We start from the raw sequence: 13,222 nt of genomic DNA on the forward strand, positions 1-13,222 counted from the left end.
TACATCAAAGCTTTTATAATTTAGGATTGCTAATTTGAATATAGCAAACATTAGTACTTCCAGATTATTCAGTAAACTGATTAGGATTGATACTTACTGTAACCTGGAAGTTTGTCTGGTGTTTGAAACGAGGAATAATTATGTGCATGGCTGAGTGTAGAATTTGCTCACCTGCCCACCTTTGAAAGAGTTTGTATTCTGACTTGTGGTAGGGATCAGTGTGTGTCTTTTTTTGTAGGTGTGTCATTCAGCCTGATGTACTTAATAGAAGGGGAACCTAACAGATCTGGACTTGATGGTAACATGGGACATGGCATCTCTGACTTTGGCATTGTGTGTTCACTTAGGCTCGGAGGGATTCAGAAGAGCAGGCAGTACTGAGCTTCAAGAGCAGTCCTAATGTGACAGACAGATACAAGCAATCTCAAAGAGGTAGGATGCTAATATTATAGATCTGATGAAATGTTCTCAATTTTCAATTAGATACATTCTTATGTATGTGCTCTTCCCTACTCTTTAAAGTGAAAGCAACAAACTCAGCAGGTGAAGCAAAACAAACTAAATCTGAAAATTCAAAGGGGTCCCATTTACCCCCACAATCAACTGATGGTAAACTAGCAGAAGAGTCGACTGATAAGACCTTGCCTTTGAAACCTACCTCTAAGCTTGTGGCTCTTAAACGAAAAGAAGAGATTGCTGAAAAGGAAAGAGGCACTCAAAGTTCAGTATCAAAAGAAAAACTTCAGGGAAAAGAAGAGAAGAAAACACCAAAGAAGGAGAAAATTTCTCCAAAGAAGGCTGAGGTAGGAGCTATCCATAGGTATTTAGTTAGCTTGGTAGAGTTCACAGGAAAACGGTTTTCAATTGTTATTGTTTATATATCACTGTTGTCACTTGGTACTTTGTTTGAATCTTCTAGGTGACTTTCAAATCTTACCAGAATTCAAGTTCCTAGCACCTGTAGAAATGTAGGAAAGAAATTAGCTGGAAAAGTATAAATTGAATACATCAAGGAACTGAGAGTTCATTAATGCTCACTAAGGTGTGCATGTACACTGAAAAATCAATTCATTGCCCTTTCACACTTAACTTTCCTGAAAATTTGCAGAACGCAGGAATTCTGCTACTTGACTAGTGAGTGAAACTTCTTATGTGAGCGTAGGTGACCTTGTGAATGCTATACTGCTGTTAAAAATCAATGCCACTATCATTCTTTTTTCCCCCTCTTCCATCTCCAATTTCGTGTTTCTGAAGTATATTTCTTATATTTGTACATAATACGTTAACAATAACTTAGTGTTCTCTTAACTGTCTGATTCAATAACTATAATTAGCGAACATATTCCATCCCGGTCACTTAAAAATGTACTTTTTAATCCTAAATACAAAATAGCACGTTTATTTGACATTTAATTAACAGTTGTAATTGGGAGGGAGAGCCTGCAACTGTTTCTGGTGATTTTTAAATAGATTTTTACGAATAAAAAGCTTAGATGTCTTAAGTAGAAATACTAAAAGTAGATTTTATAGAAGTGTAGATCTTACCAATACCTGGAATCAAATTCTGGAATCAAATAGGATGTGAATTTAAAACAACAATTTATTAATAAAATGACTATGTATATGCAGAATGCAGATGAATGTACTGAGAATAAAGGTTGGGTACAATGTTTTTAAATTAAAACAAACAAACAAAGCCCCCAAGCCAAAAACCTGAGCTTTGTATTCCTTGGCAATAAGTTAAAAAACATTTAAACTTCTTCCTTTTTCTTTGTTGTGTAAAAATGACTTAAATAGTGATGCTTGAGTTTATTTCATTGCTTTTTTTAATGTACCATGTATGTATTTTTATATATACCATGTATTTATCTATTTTTCTTTTGTCCAAGTCTGTAAGTCCTGAGGACTCTGAAAAGAAGCGAAACAATTATCAAGCCTACCGAAGCTTCCTTAATCGCGAGGGTCCGAAAGCTCTGGGTTCCAAAGAGATACCCCAAGTAAGTTTGGCTACAGTAGAATTTCTATGTGTAGCAGTGGTGTGCATCATAGACTTCCCTCCAGTTCTTAAAAGTGATCTAACAAGTATCAACTAAACTATTTAAAAACTGGCATATATATTTTTTTCTCAAATACAAAGTATATATTGGGGAAAAAAGCTAAACTGGAATGCAAAACAGTGACTATATGAAAGGAAATGTATTGAGAAATGACACTAACTATCTGGTTTATAAAGCCATTATGATGGAAAATCGTTATTGGTCTTAAAGTTTGAAGTCCGTCAGTCCTTTAACTCTGTGCTTCAAGCACAGCATGTTAGTCACAGGTATGATAGGGACAGGTAAACTCTGTGAAGTTTTGCTGGCAGCTACTCCTTTTAATAGTTTTTGAACTTCTACAGCCACTATCTATATTCAGGCAGGTTAGGTTCATTTTTAAAGTTTCACTGAGCACTTGACATGGTAGAAGTTTAAAAAGGTTTGTGGTGAAAGGGGTATTTGTAGAATTGCATCAGTTAATGGCATTTTCTACAATGTTACGGTTCTCAGGGAGCTGAAAACTGCTTGGAAGGCCTGACGTTCGTAATTACAGGAGTTCTGGAGTCTATTGAAAGAGATGAGGCCAAATCTCTGATTGAACGTTACGGAGGAAAAGTAACTGGGAATGTCAGCAAGAAGACGAACTACCTGGTTATGGGACGAGACTGTGGCCAATCTAAATGTGAAAAGGTGAGTAGTGTTGTGCCTGAGATAGGCAGAAGTGAAAATGTGAATTTTGTATATTACTGTATTGATTTCCAGTATCTCCTCTGAAATGGAGTGCTATGAATAAAATTTATGTTAAAAAGGAAAAATTACCTAGTATGGTTTAGGGCTTCATTTTATTTTATTTATGTCATAAATATAAATATACATATGAAACTGTGACAGGGGAGGTTCAGGCTGGGAATCAGAAAAAGGTTCTTCACAGAGAGGGTGGTCGGGCACTGGGACAGGCTCCCCAGGGCAGTGGTCACTGCACCGAGCCTGTTGGAGTTAAAGAAGTGTTTGGGCAGTGCTATCAGGCACAGGATCTGATTTTTTGGGTGATTCTGAGGGGACCCAGGAGTTGGAGTCAATGATCCTTGTGGGTCCCTTCCAAGTTGGGATTTTCTATGATTCTATATATACATACACACATTAACAACAAACAACAAAAACAGCTTTTTGTTGCTCTTATTTTGTGTTCCTAAACATAACCTTTACTGGAAAGGATTTTGAATTGAATTATGTAGATCTCATTAACCTCTTAATTCTTATTTTCCCAGGCATCAGCTTTAGGGACAAAAATTATTGATGAGGATGGCCTATTTGACCTTGTTCGAACTATGCCAGGCAAAAAGTCCAAATATGAGCTGGCAGCTGAATCGGAGGTTTGTTCATTTGTTACAAACGTAGTTGTGTGTCGCGTGTGGTTCCCCAAATTGCAGGGAGCTTTGATCTCTTGTTCCATGGACAGCAATCCTATGATTTGACCTACTAAGTTAAAAGTATTGAAAATGAAAAAAAATTACTTGTGCTTTAAGGATTCTGCTTTAGAGAGGTAAGGTTTATTCTAATCAGACATTTTGTATTTTTAGGTATCTGACTGAGGGAGTAATCATGTCTTCTTAGATGACTTCAGTTTTAAACCCTGAGCCTTTGTTTATTCTTTGATGATATATCGTACCTGGAAAGGCCAATTAAAAACGTCTACTGTAAACATGGGACAGCTACTTGTAAACCATGTATATAGATAATGGATTTAATCTTTATGTGGTACTTACTGTAAAAAACAGTAATAAGGTTTTTATGCACAATTAAATCTAGCCTGTAGTGGCTGATAAAATGTTATTAAAAATTCAGTTAGCTCTAGCATGCTTGATGTTCAGTATAGATACTGCTTTGTTGTTTCTGATGCGGCTGTGAATTGTGTGTAGATACTGTTAGTACCTTCAGGAAAAGCAACTCTAAGCCTGTACTAGCTAATTACTTTAGTTCCCTTTCGAATTGCTTTGAGTTGAATGCTTTCAGCTTATTTTTAAAAGACAACTGTGTTTCTCTTTAGCCAGTGTGTGCTTGAAGAGCACTTCATTTATGGAATGCAGGTTGTTCCCCATTCCTGCTCCCTTCATCCTGCTCCTGGCGTGTTTTTTTTTTTTTTTGTGTGTGAGTGTGTGTTCAAGCTTGGAAGTGTTGCTTTGAGAGCTGCACTTCCACTTCATGTGTGTCTGATGGCCTGTTCTTTACACCTTGTCAGTCATCAGTTTTGGATTATTTTGTTTAATGACCTGTCAGGCTTAGTGAGTAAGGAGACTGCTGGAACTTTTACTATTCTTGGAATGCCCAGAATGTTTCCTGCCTCTTCTGTGGGCTGTGCTACGGAACCAGGTGACATCGTGTTTAACAGTGGTTTATTTTTCAAAGAACACTCTTTGATCTCCTCTTGGAAGTTTTTTAAATCAATACAGAAGACTTGTTACTTTTTTAAGCACTCTTGTGCATATGTGCAAACATAGCATGTTTGTTTTGACGTATTTTTTTCTGGAAATTTTTCTTTAATTTTCTTATCTTTTGTTTTCCTAAGGCAAAGAAAACAGAGTCGAGACATAAAAAGACACCACAGAAAACTGAAGCTGGCAAAAAGAATTTTAGCCCCCTCAAAAGGGAAGCTGATATTAAAAAAAGAAATTATACTCCTGAGAAGGGAGGTACCTTCAAATCTGTTAAGAAAGAAACTGCTGCCGCTCGAAAGCTTACAGACTTTAAACAGCAAACAGCGGAGAAGAAAGAAGTCCCAAAACCTAAGGGGACCTTGGTCTCTGAGATTAATGAAAATGGAACAGAGAGATTGCTATGGGTGGATAAATACAAGCCTACGTCTCTCAAGGCAATCATTGGACAGCAGGGTGAGCAAAGCTGTGCCAATAAACTTCTGCGATGGCTCCGAAACTGGCACAAGAATACCTCGGAAGATGGACAAGGTGACCAGCGCGGTTAACTTCTCTGTGCTCGTCCATGCCAGTCACGTTGCTTGGTTCTGTGTGTTGACATAGGTCCTTTGGGAGAGGGGAACAACTCCAGAAATCAGGAATGAGTCTGAAGTCAAATGCGTTTTTTAGCAGCAGTTGAGCCAGAGGGTTTTGTTGAAGCAGTTGCTCACTTATCCCCTCCGCTTCCCCCCAAAAACAGAAGAGCCAACTGTCTGAAGATATGTTTTTTAGAATTGTGTGATATTTTCTTAAATGTGACTATTTCCAGAATAGACTAAAACAAGCTGGCAGTGTGTGTACATGTATATACATACATGCACTATATATGTGTGTGTATAAATATAAAATACACACACACACAAAATGCCCTCACATTCAGTCTCTTGAATTATTTTTCACCATGAGAAGTGCTAGCCAGTGCTGACCTGTGTACACGTGGGGAAAAAGCGGGATAGCAGTACGTCTAGAGGGCTGTCATCACACGTGGGGAAGAGATGAATTGTTAAGGCCCTTGTTCTTTGTCATGTAGCCACTGTCATGCATACTGCATAATCCTGTGGACAGTTTTTTGTGACAAAATAGCATACAAGCTTCACTGCAACCATAATAGGTAGTATGTTTTTTTTTTGTGGTGTATTTTTTTTGTTCTTTGTTATGATGTGGGTGTGAGAAAATTGCTGAAATAGTTGTGTTCCAGTAATATTTTTCAGTTTAGAATCTCTGCAAGTGTTACCTAATATGACTTAAACTGCTTTTCCCCATATGCTTAGGATGCAGATGTGCATGTATTTTTTTGATACTCGTATCAATCCTTAAATGTGGAACTCAGTAATAGTTGATGTCCCTAAAGATTTACACGATGTGTGCAGATTATTTGGTAATATATATGTAGATAAAACCTGGAATCTTCTTTTATAGCAAAGGTCAGCAAACTTGGAGGCAAAGATGATGGTATTAGTTCTAAAGCAGCATTACTTTCTGGTCCACCTGGAGTTGGTAAAACTACTACAGCTGCTTTAGTTTGTAAGGTAAGTCCACATTAATAGTTGTTCCCAAGAGTATTTGTTTTGTGTTGATTCTGTAGCTGGATGTGTGCAGGTGGCTATCCCCTAAATTACCGGGTTCTGCTCCCAGCCTAGCTCCACCTGGTCAGAACAGGTTTACAGGTGGCCTGGGGAGGGCCATGAGGGTGAGCAGAGGGCTGGAGCACCTCTCCTATGAGGACAGGCTGAGGGAGTTGGGATTGTTCAGCCTGGAGAAGACAAGGCCCTGGGGAGCCCTTACAACTGCCTTCCAGTACCAAAAGGGGGCCTACAGGAAAGCTCTGGAAGGACTCTTCGTCAGGGAGTGTAGGGATAGGACAAGGAGTAATGGCCTTAAACTAAAAAAGGGTAGGCTTAGAGTAGATATAAGAACGAAATTCTTTACTTTGACAAGTTTCTTTGATTTTTTTTTTAAATATATCTAACAAAGATCCCTTTCCCAGACTTATTCAAATTCAAATGTCTCTGTAGGACGAAGTTAACAGCAGGGTGTCTGTTACTAAATCTGAATTCAGGAATTTGTTTTTGTGAGCTTAGGGTTCATGAGTCAGCTGGGGATTCCATACTGTAAAAACGTCCTTAAAGCTAAGCATTAGTACTGACTTTGCAGATCGTTTTGTTCTTAAGTGACTCGCAAGAACTCTCTTAAAATATGATATTAAGAATTAGCAGCTGTCTGGTGTTTGTGCTGGGAAAGAGAGATTACATATTGTCTACAGCTCGAATGCTAAAATATTCTGCTTCTTTTTTTATTCCAACTGTGCTTCTCCTTCTCCAGAGGCCTTAGAGCTTTGTGCTCACAGAAAGGTAGATGATCCAGAGCTCGTTTCTCTGGCTAATGCTGCACCTAGAGCTGGGTGTGCTGACTTGGGCTGATTTCTACGCTAGCGTGGTATTTTTTGCCTTTAGTTTGCAACTTAGCTTGCTCACAGCTGCCTTGGGTCTCTCTGCAGAGTGTTTCACTGTGCTCCCCAGACACAATTAACAAAACTGGGTTATCCAGACCCCAAGAACAAAGCTGTGCGCAGCACGCTGCTGCGGTGTGGCATGCCCTGGTGGGAGAGTTTGCTGATAAAGGAGCAGCTGGGTTGAGGTCCTGAAGGGAGTGACAGGCAGCCCAGTCCTGCTGTGAAGAGGTCGGGCTGCTGGGAGAGCCATGTATTTTCTAGCTGTTAAATAGTTAAAAGCTCTTCTTTCCATCAGCTTTCTGAGGGATGCGGCATGCTTCTTCTCCTGACTCTGAACACAAGATTTTAATGTGCATCTGTAGATAGTACGGAGCTTAGTCAGCCTCAGCTCATAGTTCTGTTTCTGTCCCTTGTGGCAGTTCTGTTAATCTTTCACAGCTAAATCTGTGCCTCTGACTTCTTCATGCAAAAATTTTGTGCTCTTTTGGGCACGTCTGTTCCATGTCTGGTTGTAAGTATTTTTGGAGTACGAGAGAGAAGTAGTATAAAGGGAGAAAGAAATCAAAGCCACAAATTAGATCTGGAAGTGCTGTTAGAAGAGCTTTCTTCTTGAACTCTGAAAATGCTGTTTTTAATTGAGTATGCTTATGCTCTTCTCACTGATCTGCGTTCTCATTTTTGTGTGTTTGAACTAGGAACTGGGGTATAGCTACGTGGAGCTGAATGCCAGTGACACTCGAAGTAAGAACAGTCTAAAGGAAGTAGTTGCTGAATCGCTTAACAACACCAGCATCAAAGACTTCTGTTCTGGTATGTCTGTTGTTTGAAGGAGGATTCTTCTTGTGCTAAGTGTCTGGTTACAGGAGGGACAGAGCTTCCTTATTGCACGGCAGTGTTAGGAAGAGAATCAGAGAATCAGTTATTAATCAGCACAAACTACTAAGGAGCTCTGCAGTTGCTCTTGTGATGCATGGGGTTTAATTGTTGGAAGATAACGCAATGCCAGCTCTATTCTGTGAACATAAATTCTGCATCAGCAAGTGGTAGAATGAGAACAGAAGGTTCATCAGCACTTCAGTTGTGTGGGTTGGGCTCACATCAGTATAAAGTGTGGGGTAAAACTCTGAGCAAGCCCCTATTTTATTCCTGTGGGAATAAAATACTCTATTGCAATCTCATTCTCTTGTCCATATTCATTTTCAGGCACATCCTCATCAGTTAGCGGGAAACATGTATTGATCATGGATGAAGTGGATGGTATGGCAGGCAATGAAGACAGAGGAGGGATTCAGGTGAAACTGCTACAGTTGCTAGCTAATGCCATTGCTAAGAGTGCACACCATATTTCATGCCAGTCTACTGTCCTCAGTCTGTGGTCTGTAGAGTCTCCAGAGTACCTGTTTTAGTAGTTTGTCCTTTGGACTTCGGAAGTCTGAAAGAACTATGCAGTGGTAGAGATGGAGAAAAGACATTTCTGTTTTTAAAAACAAAAAGAAAAGCACAACCAAAACCACCCAATTTGTCCCAAGGTCTCTGCAACTGGTACTTGTTCTCTTCAGCAACTCAGGTTTTAGATTCTGAAGATTTCCTGTGGTCGCATGCAGTACTTTGACAATAAAGGGCATACAGATCTTTAGCTCAAATACAGGTATTTACGTTGCAAGAATCTGAAACTGATTTTCACCTGCATTTGAACAGACAAAGTTTGCTCTGCTAAGTCCACTAATGCCGAAGCCTCAGGGCTGAGCTCTTTGGGCTTCCTCCTTGTTTATGGCAAGGTGTGTTTGAAAAGCAGGGTGCTCCCTCTGGGCATGCACAGGCTGGGTCAAACTGATCTTTGGATGAACTGATCTAGTCCTTCTGGTGGACAGCTGTACTCTGGACTATTTATCTTTGTTGCTTCTTGAAAAATGGTCAAAACATGATTGCTGGTAGTGGAAGCGGATAGATGCACCAGTACTACTGCAGCTGAATAGAATCACAAGCAGATGAAGCAGGAAAAGGGGGGGGCAAAGTTTTCAGTGTGGAAATCACAGTAGCAAGTATTTTATAGGCTTGAATCTGACAAGGATCTGATTTAAGGCAGGGACTGATGCTGCTTGGTATGACATCTTAATCATTCTTCTGAAGTATCTGATGCGATCGTAATGTGTTTATATTGCAGGAGTTGATCGGTCTGATTAAACACACAAAAATACCCATCATCTGCATGTGTAATGATCGAAACCATCCTAAAATCCGTTCCTTGGTCCACTACTGTTTTGATCTTCGTTTTCAGAGACCTCGTCTAGAGCAGATTAAGGTAAGAAGGATGGCTCTGTGGGCTACGCTGAATTACCATCAGCAACTTCTGTCTCTGTGTGGCAGAAGTCATACAGAATTGGAAACGTTGCTTGAAACTTAATGGATTACCTCACTGAGTATCTCTGCTTTACCACCTGTGTTGTCTAGTGCTTTGGGAAGAAAGACTCAAGGATTCCAAAGCCTTTCAGATTTAGAAGCCCATCTTAACTATATCCAAAGGCTTGTTTTAGATGATCATTTATGTTTTTTTACATTTTATGTTTTTTAATACCAATGAGAAGGGCTGACTTGTATTTTGAAAGAAAACTATTTAAATTATACTTGATTCAAAAACGGAAAAAAATGCAACTCTCTGTGTCAATATGTTCTGTAGCGGAAAAGAATTAATGGGAATTCTCTGGTGACAATTTCTCAGAGAACTGTCTGTGTTACAGGGTGCCATGATGTCTATTGCATTTAAAGAAGGCTTAAAAATTCCACCACCTGCTATGCATGAGATAATCCTGGCAGCAAATCAAGACATCAGACAGGTCAGTGCCAGTTCAGCATTAGCATCAATTCAGAGAAGTATGAAGTCGTCCTTGACTTCAGTGTGGTATTTGAATGATACTATTATTTTTAGGTATAGGGATCCCGCTTTTTTTCTGCTCAAGTCTTAGTCTTTCATTTAAGTGCTTTTATGCTACCAAATTGTCACTCTTGTTCTCTAGGTTTTGCATAATCTTAATATGTGGTGTGCAAAAGATAAATCATTGACTTATGATGAGGCCAAAACAGATGCCAGCAGAGCTAAAAAGGATATCAAACTGGTGAGTGTAAAATACTGGACTAGCTTTTATTGTGATATTTTGATACAAATACCGGGCTTTATGAGCATCTTCTGAAATAAAGTACTAATAGCCTGGATACAAAGAGCTGACTAGTATTTTGAGTACGTCAAACTTGCCACAAATAGTTGAAGAGCAGTAAATCCAGGACTGAGTATGTTTTTTGATATACTGGTCTTCTAAGTAAGATGCAGTTACGAAGCTCATACTTCGCACTTTGATTCTTTCCTTTAGGAGAAAATTCTCTTTATGTCAAAAGTAAAACTCATTTCTCAAAACTGGCAAAGCGCTATTCATAAAGTACATTTAAAAGTAGAATAAAGAATGTTGAGCTTGTGCTGCTGAGCCCAGATATTGTTGGGTGCAATCAGTGTAGTAATTCTGTGCTGTGTCTTATTGTTTGTTTGACTTGCAACCCATTGACTTTTTGAAATATTTACTTAGGGCCCTTTTGACGTTGTCCGGAAGGTTTTTGCTGCTGGAGAGGAGGCTTCTCGTATGTCTCTTATAGACAAATCCGACCTTTTCTTCCACGACTATTCCCTAGCACCTCTTTTTGTTCAAGAGAACTACGTACATGTGAAACCAGCTGCTGCTGGGTGAGTTAGTCTATACCTTAAATTGACAGCTTTGTGCCGGGGTGTGAAATTAGACTAAAACCTATATGGATGTTTCTGCTATGTAATAAAATCAACTCTTTTTTCCCCTCAGGGGAGATCTGAAAAAGCACTTGATGCTCTTGAGTAGAGCAGCTGATAGTATATGTGATGGTGATCTAGTGGACAAACAGATTCGTACCAAGCAAAACTGGAACCTTCTACCAACACAGGTGAGTGTTCAATGCTCATTTTGTGTGCTTCATGGTATGGGTGTGCAGTATACAAGGCTGATCCCTCAAAACTGAGGTTTCTGTGTAATTTAATGACCTATTATAGCTCATGCTTCATGTAGTATTCTTCTGTTCTGCTGGGGAGTAGAGCAGTTTCCACATAAACACGAGGTTGAACCCATGCTGTCTCTTGAAATGAAGTCTCTGAAACACTGAAAAGCTTGAACCTTCTTTATAAAGTGCGGCAACATGTGGCATGTACAAGTTCTGACGTGGTTACAAGCCTACTGGGTTTTGTTTCCTATTCCAGCCTTTTACCAGGCCAGTATTTCTCCTAAAGCACAGAGGACTGAAGCTTCTTCACTGTACCTCTTTCAGTGATCGCAGAAACTTTGACAAGATTTATGCTTAAAGGATCATGTCTGGCACCAGAGAATGTATCATAGATAAAGCTGGAAGGGACCTCGGGAGGTCACTGAGCGCATGCCCGCCCTGCTTAATGCAGGTCTGAGTAGACAAGTTGCTTATGTAGTGTTGTTCTAGAGATCTCTAAGTAGCTGTGTTCTTTTGAAATGTCTCCCTCACTATGTCCGTCTGATGGAGATGATAGCACTTGTTTGTGTGAAGTCAGCTGTCAGTGTGACTGTACTCGGAACTGGGCAGGCAAAACAAGCCATTTTAAATAAAGGCTTTTGAAAACCCAGACCACTTCATAGCTATTTTAGAACATGATAAATAGGGTGGTACAAGAGATGAAGCTGCAACTTGGAAGTGGTAGGATGTAGAGAAACAAGCAGAGACAAACAAGAAACAAGCAAAGTTCTCTTAAAACTCGCTGTTTAGAGTGAGGAGCTATCTGTATTCACCTACCTACTTTCATTGAAACAATTGGAGTAGTATGTCTTGGTGTCAGCGAGATTAAATTCATTGTGATTTAAGTTTGGCATGTGTGTTACTTTTTTTTCAGGCTATTTATTCGAGTGTTCTCCCCGGGGAGCTGATGAGAGGTTACATGTCCCAGTTTCCTGTCTTTCCCAGCTGGCTGGGGAAATTTTCATCCACAGGCAAACACGAACGGATTGTTCAAGAACTGGCAATGCACATGAGTCTCAGGTAGTACTGACTCTTCTCTTTGGTTTATATCAGTAGGGATATCTGGTTCTCCTGTAGCTCGTTGCCTACCAGTAATTCCTTGTTGTGCTTGGTACAAGTTTACATGTGTATTCTAGGAATACCCCTGGGTGTTGTTGGTGACATTTTCTTAGCATTAATCTGGACTTGGGGCACTTTCAGTACAGTTGACTGACTTTTTTTGGAGGCTGTTTTTTTTCTTCTTCTGTTTTAAGTTGGGTTGTGTTATCCCTGCCCATGGCGGGGGGGGTTGGAACTAGATGATCTTTAAGGTCTTTTCCAACTTAAGCTATTTTGTGATTCTTTAATTCCCCAGACTGCTCAGTTCTTGGGTGCTGAATTCCTTGCACCAGGTTATCCCTAGTCCAGGTATTGCAAAAGAAATGACACAATTCAGCTTGCAGTTAACTCTTAAGGCAGCTGATAATCCATTTGGTGAGAGCCCACCTACAGGTTGGTTGTGTTTAGGAGCGAGCTGTGAGTTGCTGTAGAGATTTACTCCTCTCTTTCAATTTGACAAAGAACCCAGATGTGCAAGAGGACAGTAAACATGGAGTATCTGTCTTATCTGCGGGATGCACTTGTCCAGCCTTTGAAAGACTTTGGAGCAGATGGTGTACAACAAGCTATAACTTTCATGGACTCTTACTGCCTGATGAAAGAAGATGTTGAAAATATCATGGAAATAAGCATGTGGGGAGGCAAACCCAGTCCTTTTTCAAAGCTGGATCCCAAGGTAAAAATTTACAAGTAATTTTTTTCTTTATCTTACGTATTTTAAAAGAAAATTGTACAATGGTAGTCATGGTATGGATATGCTGTAGAAAGGCTAAAGCTGGGGAAGATGCAAATAAATTATCTTATTAATTATAATTTGAGACCATGAAAGGCCTTTGCAGCTCAGCTGTCAGGCATGCTACTAAGGGTTCAGGGACATGTCCTAAAAAATAAAGGTTGCGTTTCATTCAGCAGTCTTTCATGTTGCCCCTGAGGTAGAGGATCACTGGGAGTCAGCTGTGTTGGGGGCACAGTGAGAAGTGGAACAGAGAAGCAAAAGTGAAAGCAGGATCTTGCAGGTGCTTCCTACATGCAGGCTCCTGACTGCAAGCTGTATCAGCTTCTTGTACTGCTCTTGAATACTTTCCTGTATCCTTTTGTAAAAAACAAACAAA

At 39.8% G+C, this 13,222-nt stretch overlaps 1 protein-coding gene across 2 annotated transcripts in view; it reads left to right on the forward strand.

Annotated features, from left to right (window-relative positions):
• The window catches only part of RFC1 (replication factor C subunit 1), a 43,872-nt gene that overhangs the window by 26,443 nt on the left and 4,207 nt on the right, over positions 1-13,222 (forward strand). For both annotated transcript variants that reach the window (XM_035547857.2, XM_035547866.2), the window contains exons 8-23: positions 348-432; positions 523-803; positions 1,890-1,997; positions 2,547-2,726; positions 3,305-3,409; positions 4,603-4,999; positions 5,927-6,036; positions 7,655-7,769; positions 8,163-8,251; positions 9,124-9,261; positions 9,698-9,793; positions 9,974-10,072; positions 10,535-10,689; positions 10,802-10,919; positions 11,887-12,032; positions 12,573-12,786. In XM_035547857.2, the coding sequence (XP_035403750.1) occupies positions 348-432; positions 523-803; positions 1,890-1,997; positions 2,547-2,726; positions 3,305-3,409; positions 4,603-4,999; positions 5,927-6,036; positions 7,655-7,769; positions 8,163-8,251; positions 9,124-9,261; positions 9,698-9,793; positions 9,974-10,072; positions 10,535-10,689; positions 10,802-10,919; positions 11,887-12,032; positions 12,573-12,786 (2,436 nt within the window). The remainder of the gene's footprint in view (positions 1-347; positions 433-522; positions 804-1,889; positions 1,998-2,546; positions 2,727-3,304; positions 3,410-4,602; positions 5,000-5,926; positions 6,037-7,654; positions 7,770-8,162; positions 8,252-9,123; positions 9,262-9,697; positions 9,794-9,973; positions 10,073-10,534; positions 10,690-10,801; positions 10,920-11,886; positions 12,033-12,572; positions 12,787-13,222) is intronic.

Source organism: Cygnus atratus, chromosome 4 (assembly GCF_013377495.2).
Source record: "Cygnus atratus isolate AKBS03 ecotype Queensland, Australia chromosome 4, CAtr_DNAZoo_HiC_assembly, whole genome shotgun sequence".
Lineage (NCBI taxonomy): Eukaryota > Metazoa > Chordata > Aves > Anseriformes > Anatidae > Cygnus > Cygnus atratus.